The sequence below is a fragment of the Numenius arquata genome, chromosome 8 (assembly GCF_964106895.1).
Source record: "Numenius arquata chromosome 8, bNumArq3.hap1.1, whole genome shotgun sequence".
Classification (NCBI taxonomy): Eukaryota; Metazoa; Chordata; class Aves; order Charadriiformes; family Scolopacidae; genus Numenius; species Numenius arquata.
In genome coordinates this window covers 12,670,825-12,689,160 of record NC_133583.1, presented here as the reverse complement: position 1 = coordinate 12,689,160, position 18,336 = coordinate 12,670,825, and the positions used below count along the sequence as shown (strand labels likewise).

At 41.9% G+C, this 18,336-nt stretch overlaps 1 protein-coding gene across 3 annotated transcripts in view; it reads left to right on the top strand.

The window, feature by feature from the left end:
* Window positions 1-18,336, top strand: part of CHCHD6 (coiled-coil-helix-coiled-coil-helix domain containing 6) — a 116,379-nt gene that overhangs the window by 39,840 nt on the left and 58,203 nt on the right. For 2 of the 3 annotated variants that reach the window (XM_074152056.1, XM_074152054.1), the window contains one exon: window positions 678-761. The exons of the other annotated variant lie outside the window; for it this stretch is intronic. In XM_074152056.1, the coding sequence (XP_074008157.1) occupies window positions 678-761 (84 nt within the window). The remainder of the gene's footprint in view (window positions 1-677; window positions 762-18,336) is intronic. 3 annotated transcript variants of the gene reach the window in all.

The following is an 18,336-nucleotide window of genomic DNA, read 5'->3' as shown; positions in this document are numbered from 1 at the left end:
GATGGAAGGGAAATTCTCTGACACCCATCCCCCCTCCAAATCTGCAGCACCCAGCCAGAGGAACTTTGGGGTGCTGCTGGTCTACGCACAGAGAGCGTGTGGAGAGAGTACTTAATTATCAGTGTAGTCCTACTACGTATGTGTGTAAAAGCAAATGCATGGTCAGTGAGAATCTGTGTTGCTATAAAAATGTTATAACATAGACTCTTTGTTTTGGATCTTGCTCGTGAGTGTAGGGGTCTGTTAAATCTATAGAAGTTGTCTGACACTCCAAGGGGCAAGTGTTTTGAAGTTAATTTTTAAGGTAAGGTGAAGAACATTGAAGTGGTACTCCACATCATGATTTGTAGAAGACAAAGACTTGGGTAAGTTCTGAAAAAGGTAGTAGGAAGGTGTCACCTTTCTATGATTATATGTTTTCATTTAATAAGGAGAAATAAAATCAAGGCTATGAGTTTGAGTATGATTCTAATAAGCGTTTCAAACTCGTGGGGATAATCCAAAATGAACTGCAATACGAAGGTTTGTAGTTCCACCAAGAGGGATCCCATACACCAGTCCTGAGCAATGAGTTTTTTGTAGTTCCTTCCAGTCTGCATTCCGTGTGCTTTCCTTACACTCACACTTTTTATTTTTAATTTCTTCTTCTGATGATGCTCTTTTGTTCTTCTTCCCAGGCCGTTGAGCTGCAAGGCAGGGAGGCAGAGCTGAAGCGGCAAGAGGCCTTCTATAAAGAGCAGTTGGCCCGCATTGAGAGGAAGGTGAGGCTAAGTTGTCTTTTATTTGTGGCCTCTGAATACTAATGGGATTGGATGCAGGTCGGTGTGGATCCAAAGAGCAGAGAAACAAGAAGCATTGTGCTGAAACCTGGAACCGGCTGCCCCCCACTCATTACATAGTTAAGTAATGAAAAAGCTGTGCAAACCAAATCTTTTTTAACAACTTGCGTTGGAAAGATAACGGGGGGTTTAACTGGATGATTTTTTTAATAAAATAATTCAGACTTTATTTTCTCTTTCACCATGGGGTTGAGGTGAAAGCTAAGTTAAAAAAAAATACCCTTTTTTTTTTTTATTCCTTTTGTTAAAAATCCTTTCCTAAATTAAAAAAAAAAAAAAGACCCAAACACAAATCTTGCTATAAATATGAATTAAAGTTGCATTATTAATTTTTCTCTGGGGAGCCCAACAGTTCAAAGGGGGGTGCTGCACTGCGCTGCCTGCTTCTTGCTGGATAAGCCTTTGAAATGAACATGATTTAAAGAGACACCGTCAAGCATCTTTTAAGCCTGAAATGACCTTTGAAAATCCATTTAGGGATTTGAATCTCTCCCCTAAACGTGGGATTTGCTTCTCTGTTTAATTGTTTACCATGATGAGTTTTTAAAAATTGATGCCATAAAAATAGGAGCAGCCATGCTGTTCCTTATGAACTAATGCGTTTTTCACTTCCTGGCAAAATGAAATAATGTTATAAGTAGTCTTTATTTTTTAATAAATGTGGAGAATAATCTTTTCCAATTTGAAGCAATTAGGCCTCCTGACAGGGAGTTGCATATATCTGACTTGTAGTTGTGTTATGTGACTAAAAAGAAATGCAAACAATGAACAAGGTAGGTTGTAAAGAGACAGAGAAATCAATCGGTTTTACTCCCAACACGTAGCATGATGGTGAATACGGAACATGGGAAAATTACAGATTATAAAAACGGTGAAAAAACTGTTGGCACATCTATTCCCCTTCTCGTTCACTGCTACTGCATGATTGTCCATACAGCTTTTTTTTTTTTTTTTTAAGCCTTGGTAAAACATGCCCATGAGCAATTTCACATGATACAATTTTGCAACATTTTAATCTGTACAGTTCATTAAAAAATAAACTATTAAAACTAGCACTCAGTGTTGCATTCAGATTTTTAAATTCTATTTCTAGATAATGGAGATTGTTCAGTGAAATTGCAAACAATCTAGCAGCTATCGTTCTAATTATCACAGTTGTCCATATGTTCATACGCAAAGGGAATTTTTGCAATTTCTTGGTCTCATGCTGCGTGCTTCTATTGTATTCTTCTCTCCGGATCTGGTTTCATGAAGTGGAAACTGCAGGGAAAATTTGTATGTGTGTCTGTCCTTTGTGGACAGAGGAGTGGGGACAAGTTTGTGTCCAGCCTGCATTGTTCTCTTTTTGAAGTCTTTTGTTGTATTTTGTGTTTTCCTTTTCAGGTCCATGTCCCTTGCTGTAGGGTAACTTTTTAAACAAGGTGATGGATATTTTAGTGCAGGATTTTCTCAGGGGAGTAAGGTGTCTTGCCCATAGTCCTATTCAAAGTGCAGACCTGCATAGAAACTCTCTTCTAGTTCTTACGTGTACAAAAGCAAGTAGATAAAAAGGAACACGTTTTCTTTCCTCTCTTAAAACACTAGATAGTTTCTGACCCTTAAACACCAGCATTTTGCTGGTAATAAAATAGAAGGATGCCTCCAACCATTAGTCTGTATTGGAGTGGGAGGTGGTGGGGGCTAGAAAGGAGAGGAGAGAAATGTACTTGAAACAGTGTAATAAAGCTTAATTGTATTAGTTTTGAAAAAGGTTTTCTATCTTCTCTGTGGATAATTTTATTCCTATAATGGTTGGAAAGATGGAAAACACAGCACAGAACAATCTTTTTTATTAGCTGTTGCTTTTATATAATTCTGCTTTTATTTGTTGAATACACGCAGACCTTGATGTTTATTTATTTATTTTTCCTTCTACTCTACTAAAACCTTCCAACTCAGCCTTAGATATATTTTTATACACCTATGTATGTACATATGTGTTTATATGAGAAAAAAAGCTATTGGTAGGGGGATAAGGTGGGGAGGAGCTCTGACATAGAAGGTTGCTTTCTCTGCTGTTTTCAGAGGGGATGGTTGCTTGGATGGTCACTGGTAGTTCAGAGATGTTGGGCTGGGAGTGAATGAATGTGATGGCTCAGTGTGGAGTTAGAAAGCTGAAATTTCTCCTTCTAAGGATCAGACTGTCAGGAATTCTCCCCTCTCTTCCCCCTGCTGTGCCTATCTATAACGTCAGTTTGGCTTTGTTCCCACTTCTGCATGATAACAGAACTCAGCAGTAGGAGACTTACTTAGAGATTTGTTTTTCAATGGTGTTTTGAACTGTTGATGTTGAGAACTAAGTACCTTCCTGGTAGGATGATAAGAATAATTTTGTTATATGCTCCTTACAACGTAGTAGCTGCTGCACTGAATCAAACACGGAGACTGTCCTGGTTCTTCTGACAGTGGTCAGTTTTCAAAGACTTCAAAGGAAGATGCTAAAAAAACCTCACCAAAACAAAAAACCCCTTTTGGAGAACAACTTTGAGAATAATCTTCCCAAGTGTTGCCAGTCAGAGGCTGATACGTGCCCTTCTGCAAAAGAGTTTATTTTCATTCAGTATTTTTACTCACTATAATGGAACTTGGATTCCTGCCATCATTCTTATATGTGTCTCGGGCATTTTTCCTGAAGCCTTGTTTAGCTCTTTGCTTCCAATACCATGCGGCAGTATGTGCCACACGTTAACTTGTATACTCTATAAATTCTCTGTTACCAGTTTCAAATACTTTTTTCATTTAATATCTGTTATGTGAAAGAGATAGAAGGAATTCTCTTCATTATTCATTACCTGTAGTCTTCTGTTCCCTCTTTTACCTTCCCATTAAGATGAACAGTCCTCACCTTTTCAGCCTCTGCTTGTGTGAATGATTTTTTTTTTCCAGTTTTCTCATTCTACTTGTTTGTCTTTGGGCTCTTTCCCCCTTGCGGCTCTGTCTTTGAGATGTATTGACCAGAATTGAACTCAGTAGTTCCCTTGAACGCAGCAGATCGTGTGAATAACATTATCTTTTTATTTTGTAATCTCTGAAAGAGTACTGTAATCTACTGGACAGAGCACAGAATTGGAAGCAAAAAACTGCTCATTTTCTGATAGCTGTTTCTCTTTTGGGAGTTTGAAACAATTACTTAGTCCATCTATCTCAGTTATTCCATCTGTATGATGGAATAGCTTATAAGGGGAGAGCAAAGCATTGTGAAACAGTAAAGCTATAGAAATGCTAAAAAGGCTTTGCCTTTAGTTTTACATGAGGTGAACTGTGGGTGTACCTTATTTCAAACAGATCTTGAGAAACTCAGTTTCTCTAGACAGTCTTATTAAAATTTTCACAGGAAAGGGCATGTTTGAAAAAATAATTTCAGTGTTTCAGCTCTTGGGGTTTTCCTACATCTTCCGCTAAAGCACTGGAAGAAGTAAGGTGGTGAGTGCAGCAGCACTGTGTCACTGTGCTGGTCCTGACTGTGACCAGCACAATGTGTGGATGACCAGTGATAAGTGTAAGATCAGGGCGAGTATATGGGATACTTGTCCCAAATTCTTTGATCATCCTGGCTTGGTTGTCTCCGAAACTTTTCCGTGTCTATTTAATCCTCTCTGAGAGGTGTGAATCAGAACTGTGCACACAGGGCTCGAGGTACGGGTGGACCATGAATATATCTGGCAGCTGTATGAGAATCACTGTTTAGTTCTCTGTTTCTTTGTAGTGCCTAGCGCTTGATTTGCACTTTTGACTTGTGTTGAGCAAACGCCAGGCGCTGCTGCTACTGGCAGCGTTCAGCTATTTAGAGTGTGGTTTGAGTGCATGGAGCAGCTGTACTGGGATGAAACCAATGCTGCCATTTGTTATTGGGAGGCATTCTTCCCACTGCACCCTCCATTATCAGTTTGTCAGGGGTTGTGTGTGTGAAGGGGGTGGTAGGTTTTGTTCTGTCTGAAGTGCGGTGCATGCTGTTTGAACTTTTTTTTAAACCGAATTTTATTGAACAAATTCCTGTCAGAGGATCAGGACACTGGTGATGCTCTTTGTCATCCTCACTGTAGTTCTGGTAATTTTTTGTAGTTGTGTGTTTCAGTCTCTGGGGTTGCTTGTATGTTTTTGTTTTGGAGTGCCTGAAGTATTTTGCTAATCAGGAAAATTACAGGGAATAGATCCTTTGAACTGTCTATTTCTTATATGACTGTGTGTAATTGCAGGATTTTGGAGCTGGTGATACAGGCATTCCATTCCACACCTGTGTTTCCAGCGTGACTCTCTAATCTCCAATAAGTAATCCAGTAATGAGACCTGGCTAATTTGTTATAAGTGGCTAAACTTCTAACTCTGACTTGTTAGAGTAATTTTACATCTCATGCACGTAATTTGGAATTGTTTTACAAAAAGTGGGTCTTGTCTCAACTGTTTTGAAGAAGGTTTTGAATTGCAGTGTTTCTCTGGGTAGAAAGATTGAGAGTTGGACCTAATAATCTGTAAAGAAAACCTTAGAAACACTCAATTTGAGAAGCTTAAGCTGATGTCCTTTCATGCATTTATATGTTACTGAGAAGCAGGGAGGGAGGGAGCTTAGTATAAATAGTTACCACATATACTGCTCAGAACTGGTATTTTTATTAAGGGTTCTGTGTATGCTTTGTCCTGCTTTCTCCAAATGGTGGAAACATCCTTTAATAAGTATGATAAGAATGAAATGCAGTCTCTCCTGGAACCCTTCAGATACCGGGAGATTTCACGTAGCATATTAGCTGTAAACTTTCTCCCAAATAAATATTTATTTGACTCTTTTTGCTATTTGGCCTCTTGCTGGGTTTAACCTGGCAGAGGTTGAGGGCAGTGCTACGGGATGGCAAAACATGGGCAGCTCTTTGGAGCAGCACGGAACGGCAGAGAAAGGCTGAAGGTAATCTCAGCAGATGAAGCAAAACTCCTTGCTATAGATGGATGTCTCTTCTTTGTTTGGATTTCCCTAAGCTCCGTCTCCCACGTTATCTTTTATTAGGTGGCTGTGGACTACCGTCAGCAGTGGGTACATTAATATGCAGTGTTTTTCTGCTTGTAGTTTTTCAGAACAGTAAGTAGCACAAGAGGTATTCATAATCTGTGGAGTATTTATGCAAGCAGGAAAGCAATGCATTGAGCAAATACCTTTTCTTGAAAATTTTTATTAATAAGGTAGACTGCACCATTTTCTCTGCTTACCTTCACAAATCTTGTAATTTTGTGTGTGGCATTCACCTTGTTTGGTTTTTTTAAATTAATGTCCTTTTGCCCTTGCACTTACCGTTTAATTCATGTTTGTAAAGCATTTAGGATGTGTAAAGAATGGGAGGCAAACTTATTTTTGTTTGTCATTCTTATTGGCCTTGATCCTTCTTCTTGGAGCAGACTCCTACTTCTGGTACACGAAGGTCACCCCTACATGTGAGTCCACTGTCATTTCTATGCTTCTTGGCCAGCAACTTGTCTCACTAAAAATCCTTGTGGAGAAAGTGACAGCAGCCTGGGGAAAAAAAAGCCTTCCAGAATAATATGTTCATGTTGGGTCTTTATGATCAATTTTAAGCAGATTCTGCGGGGCTGAACAAACTGATGTCACCTGGCGAAGGTGGCACGGGATTTCTGTTGAAGGGGATGAGGAATGGTATCTGAGTTGCGTTCCCAGGCTGTGTCTGTGTCCAGGAGACCTGGAGAGCGCTCCCCTACCTTTGAAAAAAGCAAGCCATGTTGAGGTGTTACCTTCAACCAAGCCCTCTACCCTCTCAGTGGGAGTTAAAGATTCAGTGCCCTTCTCGAAGCAAGTTGATCTGTCTTGGCAGGTGTCACCGACACCATTTACTTTCTCAGGAAAATGGCCTGTAATGTCTTAGGACTGCCCGTGAGCTATTACTGTGCGTAAAGGCTGATGCTTTGCTGCCAGTCACTGTGTTCCCAGCCACCAGCTTTCTGCTCAGGCCACTGCAGTGGGGTACTCTGAGGAAGAACAGCTAGTGGGAAACTAAGTTCTGGTCTCAAAAAATGTGTTTCCCTTTCAGAAGCATTACCTGTCCCTGCCGTCGTAATCGAGCCTTACAATATTCTTTACAATTTCCATTTTTTTCTTACCTAATTTGTTTGATTGTCTTCTCATCCCCTGCCCCGGCTGCAAACCCTTCCTCCCATAAAACTAGCAGGGCTTCATGTGAACCTACGACAGCTATGATCCAAAAAAGCAGTTTGCCTTTCAGGCCAGTGGAGCAATATAACAAAGCACCCAGTTCATCGAACTGTTGATTTAATCTTCTGAACACAAGAAAAATAATCCCCCATATAGTTTTCTGAAATAGGCTGATAAGATCCGTCCTAATCATCCAGATCACTTCCCAGTCGCTTGGGCAGACGGTGTCCCAGGCTGTGTGGACGTTGTCTTTCAGGTGGCAACAGCTCTAGCAGTCTCTCAGCCTTTGATATTTAGAGAACTGAAGACTTTGTCCTGCGTGCGTGTTAAATTTCTGAATGGGAACAAAATGAAAAAAAGAACGAACATGAAATTGTCATCTGAACCGGTTTTGACCTCCCATCCTCTTCCTCTTTTCAGTTATTCACAGACGTTAAATGTCAGGCTGGGGGAAGAGGAGGAGGCAGTACAGCATCCATAATTTCCTTTTTCTGCCGGTGTCTGTTAGGGCTGAGCAGCGTCTTGGGGAGGCTGCCTTCCTAATGCTTCTCCATCCTCTGCCTCTCTGCAGGGAGAGGTTGCTTCGCTGTTGCCGTTGGCCAACTGGCAAACTGACTTCCAGTGCCCTGTGCTCAATTCACCCATTTAATGGCTGTTTTGCTGAAAGCTTGTAAAGTTTAGTAGTTAATATACCTCAGTACACAAGCTTTTAGAGATCAGATAAATTGATTGGTAATTTGATGAACTCAAAGAACATCTATAATAGGGTAAATAAAACGTGTTAGATGTCAGCACTGCCTCTGCCTTCTCTGCCACGTGTGTATGTTCTCTATTCAGTATGTGTTGTCTGATGTACAGTACATTACATCAAATTACAAGCAGCCTCTATGCAAACAGCAACTAAGTGTTTGTTTCCTCTTCAGTGTGCCCGATTAGCGTAGAGATGCTTTTGCAGTCTGTGTGCTGAAGGGTGAACTGTCAGAGCCTTGCAGTGATTTTCCTTCCCTGGCATTTAGAGTACCTTTGCAGAGGGAGAGAATGATGCTTATGGGCTGCTTCATCTTGGAGGAATCCATCCTCAGGCTCGACTTGTGAAATAAATGTGGCAATGTGTGGTTTGAACTTAGTGTCTTAACACTGAATTTAGCAGCTGAATTTAGATAACAATCTGGTATCTGGTCTCATCAGTGTATCACTATGAAGACTTGTTAAAGGCAGAACAAAAAGACCTAGAATGCGATCTCGTCTCTTTGTTGGAACTCAACACCAGAGTATTTCTCAAGTCTAGTCCAAAAAGAGCAAAACAAGGGGTACTTTTGTCTTATTTTGAGAGCTTTCCCCATTATCTGGTATTTCTGATACCCTCCCCTGCCGTTTTTATTTAACCCAATTTTCCCTTCGTTTCATTCATTTTTTTAGTGCCTAATAGTTTAAATGTCTGTTTTCTCCCTCTTTGTGCTGTTTATATGCTTGTTTGTAAGCAGAATGGTATTTATGAATGTGTATATATACAGGTAGCAGTTACCAGTAAAACCAGTGCTACTTTTCTAATGGAAAGCAGCGCTTGCATGCACATCCATCCATATATATGCGTGCACACACATTATTCTGCTGCATTAAATACCAGTGCTTCCTGCTATTTCCGTGTAATTTGCCAACCAGTGTACAATTAATTTTTGGCCCTGTTATTGCTGTATTGGCTATTTTATGAAGCTGTAGAGAGTTAGCACAGTGAATTGATTAAATATGTTCCAGACCTTAGGCTGGAGTCTGTGTGTCTGCTGGGATTTGGATGATTGAAGCTTGCACTTCTCTTGGGATATTCCAGATTTAGACTTAGTCTTGGAAATTGTTTCAGGTAGACAAAACTTCCCTCTGTGTGTGGAATCCACTTGCATAAGAGCCTAACGTTGGGGAATCTGAGATTTCTATTTCAGCCCACAGCGGTCCTTCCACATGTGGCAGGAAAAAAAGGCATCACTATTATGACCTAAAAATAAAGCCAAGGCCTGGGCTCATTTTGAAAAGGTCCTTAAAATTCTGGCTCTGCCTTTACAGGATATGCTGTCATCATGTTAATGCAAAATATGGCCAATAATTACTCTGTAAATTTGGTAGACTCCGCAGAACATCTCAAATTTGTGCTGAATTAAGTAGTCCAGAGATCAGACTTTAAAAAGGGACTACTCTGTATTTACGTATTGTACCTTCTGAAGTGAGTGTGTTTAGTAGTTTACTGTGGGTGTGTTAAATACACGTTTCATGACAGCCTAGGGCCACTTCTCTGAAGGTTTTTCCCCATCTGCCAGTCATTTTAAAGAAACATAAATAAAAGAGCTATTCCAATTTCATGAACATAAAATGCACGTTCCCAAGAGACCAGAGTGACTCAGAAGGAGCTTGTAAATAACATGTTTTAATGTTCTTAAATATACGTGCACCATGAGGCTCGCCGTGAGGTCTTGAGCCACTGCAAATGGTATTTGCTTCGTGTCACAGAATGTACTGGTCCCAGGATGATGTCTGGTGGGTTTTTTGTTTGCTTGTTTTTGGGGTTAGCTGGTGGTTTGGCTATATATTCTACTGCATCAAGAATGATCCCAGTTGCAGTTTACCATTAAACACCTTGACTCAAATGAGGGTTACCCGATTTGCCCATTCACAGTCCGGCCCCATTGTAAGTAAATAGGAAATAATGGCTGTATTTGTGTTTTGCTTTTAATAAAAATAAACATCCATGTCACATACACTAGAGCTGCTGTCTTCTGTAGAGTCAAACCCTGACAAATGTGGAGAGGAGAGTTTTGCCCTGGCTGGTGCTCACCAGCGGAGTAGCCATCAGATAAAAGACTGCCCTGCACAGAGGGCGGTGATGGCAAGGAACAGCCGCAGAGCCAGAAAACGCCGAGAGGACACTTAATCTGTGTCAGTCTCCAAGGGGCCACAGAAGAGCAAGAGACGGGAAAAGGAAATGCAGGAGCTGAGATAAAACTCTAAGCCTCTGATTTGAGAAGACTTGTAATAACTAGGTTATTTTAAGAGAAGAGCTAGCTTTTCTTTTCCTTCCCAATTATTGCATTTCGGCTCTTTTCATAAGAAAAAAAGGCTTAATTCCTTCTTCTTTCTCCCTCCCCATTCTTCTGAACAGAAGCCAAATTTTTGCTTGTATAATTTCAAGCTGCAAGGTTGCTGTGAGCTTGCACGCCTGGGTCAATTGAGGAGTGCCTAGGGTTTTTTTGTTGGGTTTTTTTTTTCCCTAGATATGTCTTATGATGTATTGGATGGTATATAGAAATCGTCTCATTTGCCCTGACATGCAGCAAGCCTTGAACTGGCTGGACTGTGGTTCTTGAAACAAAGAAGATGACTGATATGGTCATGTAAAAATGCTGTATTGTGTGCCCACCTGGGCATGTGTATGGATTTTTTAACTTCAGTTTTCATAATGGTTATGTATACCACAAAATTTCCTTTGGCTTTTTAGGGGATTAAGTGTAGTATGTGAGACCTTTCACCTTTAGGTCATTTGTTCAGATACAGCTTCCGTTAGCAGCAGCAAAAAGCCATTACTTGCTGATGGCTAATCACTCATTCCTGTGGCACCGAGATAATAACTCTTCTTCCAGTTAGAGGCAAGGGTTTGTTGCGGGAAGAACAGAAAACAACCCCAAAACCCAACTGTGTCCTAGCTGTCGATTTCTATCATAGGCAAAGGGCGTCCTAGTGAGGAACACAAGAATTTGTCCTTGCCAGCTGAAAATAGGACAGGGCTGGGTTATAAGTTTGTTGTGTGTTCGCTTCTCGGCAGAGAGGATTTGGCTCCAGATCTGTTTGTGGTTTTTGGATTTTTTTTTTTTTTTCCCCTCCTGTTGTTCCCCAGTGAAAGTATAGTTCTGTTCCTTCTTTGTGTTCCTGTTGTTTGATTTCTGAGCCCAAGCTGTCCCCTAGTTGAAGGGCTAGGATTTTTTGTTTGGTCTTGTTCAGCAGATATAGGTGAAAAACTGATACTTTTTTCATGAGTCTGAAAAAAATCTGCTTATAACACAGTTTCCCAAGCCTTTTCTTGTTACAAAGTTTATCAGCTACAGCAGCAAACCCCAGATAATTGTGATGCTTACACCAAAATACTTCTTTTGGAGCTTTAAGCCTACTTTTATTTCTTTCTCCTTTAGTCCCAAAGTCAAGGTCTGTTGTTGTTTGTTATGTAGAGCTCCTTACTGTTAGAGACGGCGTTAAGAATTAAATTCTGAGAGTAGATTTAGCTGTATCTATGTGTGTATGGTGCACCCGGACGTGTGACATTCTTCCATTTATGTTCCTGAGGTGCCTTGGCAGCAAGGCTTTATGAGATGTTTCTGGTTTGATAAGTAATTATTCCTAGTGTTCTGTAATGGGCTAAAAGTGAGGAATGCCTTGTTCCCTTTCCTCCATCTGGATTCTCTAATGAAAGTGCGGTACTAAGCTGGTGGTGACCAAATACTATTGAAGGCCGTGGGTGACATCATGCACCAGGGCTGTGACAGTCCTCGACTGTGAAGGAGTGGTCTCTGCCGGAGTATGGGAATGAAGCGTTTGTGTGGCTGCCTCTGCTCTCTGTGGGTGTTTGATTTTCATGTTAATATTTACGTCTCAATAGCCCTGCTGAGAAAATGCCTCTCTCCACCTGATTGGCAGTCTGTGGTCCTTCTGGGCTTGTCTTTGGAGACTTCACAAGCTCTTTGCCAGCTACAGAGATGTTTCTTCAATGCCTTGTCCTCTTCAGAGGAGGCAAAACGGCTCCGTTAAAAACCGTGTGAAAGAGAAGATCACTAAAAGCAGAGAGAATGAGACTGTCAAATGATGGAAAGGAAATTGCTTACAAATATTTTCTGATTTCTTTCTCATCCCTTTTACCATCCTTTCTCCTTTGTCCTCCTTGGCTTTTTTATCTTAAGATAAACATCGTATTTATTTTCTGTTTACTGTGTGGAGAATTTCAATCCATTCTGAACAGCCAAATAAATCTAAAAAGATACTAGTCGTCTTTTCTCTGGGATAACTGATGCCTTGCAGGGAGAACTGGAGGTTATGTGACAGCGCTATTGTAAAGGCAGGCCAAAGGGATCTGTGTTAATCCATTTTCTTTTGCTTGTTATCAGTGTTTCATTTTATATTTTACTTCCCTTTTTAGGTAATAATCAATACTTGTTGGTAGAAATACCCTAATACCTTTTTTCCCAGCTGTAAAATAAATATACTGTTGCTTTATAATGTTTGTCCAAGCATTATTAATAAAGGGGAATGACATCAAGTTATCCTTGTAAAACTACTTTTGATCTGTGGAGCTGGGAACTTTTTCCAGTTATTCATTAACTGAGGTTTCTAGCGCCCTGGAAGATAAGTGAACATTTAAAGTGAGACCACTTTGAAAAGTGAGACCCTAATGCTTAAGGTTAGTATTTTCTATAATAGCTTTTGTTACTTCACTTTTCGGTTGTCCAGGTATGGTATATTTCTTTAGATGTGCTGATTACCCATAACTTGAGCCTGAAGTTTTGAATAATGAGCTCCTGAGCATCTCCAGACAGAGCCGCGAGCCAGCGGGCACTTCTGAAAGTGTGGATTTGTCTGTGTCATTAACCATGTACACTGACCTGTAAACTCCTAGCGGTCTTTTTGGCTGTAATCATTAAACCAGCCTCTCCTACAGGATAAAACGGGAAGAGAAGCTGCAAGCGTAGTGTGAGAACCCTGGCGGAAAATACAAATATCTTCAGAAAATGCTCTGGGAGTAATAATAATAAAGAAAAAGTACAGCGGCAAAATAAATTGCTGCTGATACAATTTTTCTTCCTCTCACAAGTTTGCCTCTAGTATGGCAGTTTTTCTCCCTTCAATAAATAAATGCAAAGATGAGAATCGCTGCCAAAAACTGTCACATTTCTGGAACTTTCAGCCCCTGATTATTCACATTAAGCCTCCCCCCCCAGCAGTACAGTATTCTGAATATGTACACCCACCATTCTGTCAGATCTGTGCAGTCTGCGTCTGGTTCATCTTCTGTGTCTTTGATGTGCTCCATAACGTAGGCAAAGAGAGGTCTGATAGTCTCTCTAAAAACCTGACAGTTTGTGTGACAATCTGTCCACGAATCCACAGGCTCCTTGTCAACCAAATGAGCCTTTGAATATCAGAGGTTTTCGGAACAGTGCTTGCAGCATTGCATATGCACTGAGGGGAGAGTACAACAGGCTTCCTCGTAACCTGAGAGATGTCTGCATTTCCCTTAATCATTCCAGGGACATCTCATCATTGCTTGTTGGCTGGTTCTCAGCCCCGCACATGTCGGGGTTATTTAGCAAAGCTTGATTTACTGGAAACTGCACATGGAGAATAATTTGCAGTTGGGGGTAGAGGAAAAACCCTGGGAGGGGGTGGAACTTGCAGGCTTGGGTATAGTTCTTGTTTTTCGTGGTTTTTTTTTTTTGTTTGTTTCTTATAGTGACTCTCTTCCTTGCGTTTCCCTTTCCCTATGCAAGTGCATAGATGTAATGCATTTTCTTCAGTGCTCTCCAGTCCTCTTGTGCATCCTGCTGCCTCCTATTCTGACTTCCTCTGGGAATCCAGTGGATTGTGTTCCTCAGCTACCTGTTGTGGAAAAGTATGGGGGCATGAATGTAATTTAGATTTTTAAAATTGGGACAGGAACTGTTAACTGGGCGTGTTGCTGCAGTTTATAAATGGGGCTTAGGGATATTCTCAGTAGAGAAAGCTGCAGTTTGAGCTGCAGCGTGCCCGTCCGAGGTGGTGGGAGTTCTGTTGGAGGCTCTGTCAAATACCAGCTTTGGCATGATGGCATCAAACCTGAGCTATAATGTTCCTCCCTTCCCGAAATAAGCTCCTGTGATGGGCCTGACAGGGGAATGTACTTAGTATCTTTTAAAATCTATGACAAGTACTTGATGACTGCCAATTTTCTGTTTGGGATTTATTTTATTTTTTTCTTTTTTTCCCTCTGAAGTGCTGGTCAGCCTCCTAGTGAAACTTTGAGCTGCATACCTTGGCACTCTTGATATTCTGGCAATTCCCTCCTTTCCCTCTTCCCCCTTTCCCTCTTCCCCCTTTCCCTCTTCCCCCTTTCCCTCTTCCCCCTTTCCCTCTTCCCCCTTTCCCTCTTCCCTGATTCTTTGCCTGCCTGTCACTCTCTCCTGGACGATGCCCACGTGTTAGAGGCGGTGTCCTATGATCTGGGAGATCATCCTGGTTGTGTGACGGACCCAGGGACTAGTTGTGCAGCTGCCCAGCACGGGTGCAGGGATGTAGCAGGCACTGCTGTGCCCTTAATGTCATGGACACTGAGTTATCTGTGCGGGTCAGCCGGGTGTAGGACTTCTCTGAAACAGATGCTGAAAACCCTTGATGTTTAATCAATGCCTGGGAAGCCTGTTTACCTGCACTTGTCAGGTGTAATTGATTTGGGCATTTACTGTGAATTCCTCACCTAAGACTTCTTGCTCCTATATTAAACTTCCAGCCAGGAAGAGAGCGGAGCGATACTCTCCTACAACAGTTTTAGCGTTAATCTGGGCCTTTCACGTTGCTGTTGCTGTCCTTGTCAGAAAGCCTGCTGGCATTTTATGGCCTTTCTCTTTGAAGGTGCTTTTACTTTCCAGAGTTTGTGTTTAAAGAATTACTAATGCTTTATTTGCAGTCTTCCAGAACGGTGTGCTTTAAAGCAGCCTCATATAAACACAGCGTTTAATTCTTTCTGGGTTTTTCTTCCCCTTTTAATTGCCTCTGTAGTAATAATTTCTTTGTTGTTGGCTGTCTTTTTGACTTGAAGATAACATGAGGCTTTTCTGTGTGTTTCTAGTGAGGCACTTGCAGCTCTTCGGAGAAGTTCTTAATACCATCTTTCTGTGGGGTACTTGTTTTAATTGAACTCTTCCCAGGGTACCTTCATAAAGACAGTCTGAGTCTGCCGTGAGATCCCAGTCTGGGGCTATAAACCCGTTTTCACCCAGATGGAATATCTCAGTGTGGGACCTGGTTCTGGGAAGTCCTGGGGTGCCTGGCTTTGTTTGATTCACTGAGTGCTTTAGGGGCTGTAGCTTAACCTTTTTGTGCCTAGCTTGTTATCCACAGGATAAATCCGGCTGTGGTCCTTTTCCCCAGCTCTGCCTCCCTCAAGTTTTGTGGAGATTGGTATTTTGTGGGATTTTATCTTTGAGAAGCTGTCTAAATATGCTACAGAATTAATATTTTGCTTTCAACTCCAGATAATTTTGCAGTTGTGAGGAGAAGATCTGTTCAAACAGGAATATACTTCTGCCCATTACTAGTTTAACTTTCCTGTGTTGTTACTGTGGACGTTTCTCTTTTTCTGTCTTCTCTGAATCTTAATCCAAAATTTATGATCTCACAGCTTATTGCCGAAGGAAAGAATAGAATGACACAAATTCAATGCTCTCATTTCATTATTGGTCTCAGCGGGAGGAGTGGATGAACCCACACATGAACAGCAAACAACAAGAACTGTGTTTAGAAGTTGGCTTTGGCTGCAAAAAAATCTTTTTTCTGTATCAGCAAGCTGTTTGTAGTTGCTTGTTTCTTTCCTCTATTACCTTTTGAGAAAAAAACATTTGAATTTGCATGAAAGCAAATTAACCCTTGGCTTCTATGCTCCCGTGATATGCTTTATATGCATATTTCTCTTCCTTGTTAACTGGCTTCTGTGTGTATGTGCACTTGTGCTTGATAGGAAGGAGAAAATGTGAGTGATCTCTTTTAGCTAAATGCTGGCTGTTACCAACAAACAGGCTGAGCAGGCACTCAAGAGGAGCGAGCTGAGGAGGTGAAGAGATTGCTTCTTGCAGTGTGTCCTGAAATTCCCAAACTCCCTGTTTTGGACCAAAGTTGATAGCAGTGATTGATTGTGTAGGTTGACTTGAACAGATCCAAACGGTCATCCAGTGAACAGACGGGTTCAGCTCATCTGCCTCTGTACCTGCGGGAGGGGTGCAGGTAGAAAGGGTAATTTTTCAAGTCTGTAAAGAGCCATTTGTGTGAGGGTTCGGAGCAACGAGGATGAACAGGCTGATTTATGGTGCGTGTGACCCAGCCACCCGGTGGGGTGTGTGGTTCCCTTGCTTCCCGCAGGCAGCGCTGTGAGCAAAGGCGGTTCCCCAAGTCTGCAGTGACCCACGTTCTTCTGTGGCTTCCTGCCGTTCCTCGTGGCACAGCTGTGTCCAGGGCACGTGCCTGTTCCCCGTCCCTGGGGGCAGGCGACAGTCGTGCTGCTCTATCCAGGATGGTGGCAGGTCTGATTTCTGGCTTCAGAAGCAGCTGGAAGGAGGAATTTGAACATCTCCCAGTTGACATCTGATTCATGAGAAGTAACCGCTTTCCTTTCCCCTTTCTCTCCCAAATTTGCAGTGTTTCCTCACCATGGGACACGCCGTGTGTTTCTCCCCACCTCACGGCACTGGCTCTCGTGCCCCTTTTGGCTCCAGTGGGGCTTGTGGCAGGAGGTTTGCTGGAAGCGGGCAAGCGCAGAGGTTGGGAGAGGGAATGGAAGCAGCGCGTCTGTCGGGCTCGAGGCAGATTGTGCCGTCTAATCCCTCGGCTGTCGTCGGCAGCGTTTGTCAGGGCCTCCGCTGGCCGGCTCCGTTTCATCAGAGGTATCACTAGTGTTCATCTAGGCTGGCAGCGTTTCAACAGCTGTTAATCCTCTTTGTATCTTTAAGCGCTGTGACCACTGACAAGCTTCTATACTCTGAGGTGTCAAAATATCTAAGATAGCTGTGGTGATGGTGGTTGGGTTTGTTGTGGTTTGGTTTTTTTTTTTTTTCTGTTTTTTTGTTTTTTAAATCCAAATACCTTCTGATCTATTGACCCAGACTGAGCCTGAAGGAGCAATCGGTATCCTGGTGTCAAGCTTTTGCTGCTGCTGCTAGATATTCACAAAGAATTTTGCTTAAAATTTGATTAATTTCTAGTTCCCCATGCTTGTGTTGCTTGATTTTCTGTTTTACGTGTTACCACAAGTAGCGCATGTTTCACTGAAGTTGTAAGGAATGTGGTTTAAAGTCAATGTGAGAATGAGCTGGCAGGGATTTCTCTTTATGCTTCAATTACTTTCCCTCCTGAAATAACCCTGAGATCTGCGTCTTCTGCTATATTGTTTTCTTTCTTTCTTTGCTATATGGTGTGGAAAGGGCCTGGGCAGTGTAGCGAGGTGTAGTAGTGAGTGCTGAGGTTTCTCTGCATGTTTGCAGCTGAGGAGGAATGCTGAATTAAAATTACTCTGAATTTAGCTCCAAGTTTTAAAATTGATTTCCTTTGGAAGTGGAATTTTTAGTGCAAGGGTGTTGTGGAAGGAGTGGGGAGCAAGGGTATAGCAGCAAATTTGTTGCAGAAAAACAGCAGGGTAAAGGAAAGTGGTTCTGTTGGTCTTTAGGCTCTAGTTATGTATTTTTATAACTCCTTGGTGGTTTTATTATTTGCTACGAACCATCATTTAATAGCAGGGGAAAATCTTTCAAACTAACGTTTCTTTGTTTAGTTTGTTTGTCCTCTCTGGAGAGCTCTCTCCCCATATGACAAAGCTCTGATGTTCTGAAGTTGGCTCCCCTAAGGCTCAACTTTATTGAGAGAAGTGAAACATTTTAGGTGGTTCATTCATTCTTTCTGTGTCTCTTGTTATTTGAGCCCTTATGGTGTCCTTTGGTCATGTTTTTAAACTTATTTCTGCAACTAAGACTGCCAGGAGCTTTATTTAATAATAGTTGAGGTCTCATGTTCAACTTTTTCTTTGTGAGCTGCCATTTTATCTCAAGCATCAAATATTGTGAGAGTAAATTAAAAGCAGCGTTGATGTCTTGTAATTTTGCGTTGAATGTTCTCTCTTTTACTGTGCGACTGAATATCGTTTTATGAAGCTGAAGGACTATGGGAAGCTCAGACTTTGTTTCAAGTGCAAATACTACCCCTTGATCCTGGTGAATAGCCCTTGTGTGGGCGGCTCTGCTGAAGTCGTGGGAAGCGCATAGGTGGTTCCTGGCTTGGTTCCTCATTTGCAACCTTAGTGGATGAGAAGCTCAACATGAGCCGGCAGTGTGCACTGGCAGCCCAGAAAGCCAACCGCATGCTGGGCTGCATCAAGAGAAGTGTGGCCAGCAGGTTGCGGGAGGTGATTCTACCCCTCTACTCTGCGCTTGTGAGACCCCACCTGGAATACTGTGTCCAGCTTTGGAGTCCTTAACACAGGAAGGACATGGACCTGTTGGAATGGGTCCAGCAGAGGGCCACAAAGATGATCAGAGGGAT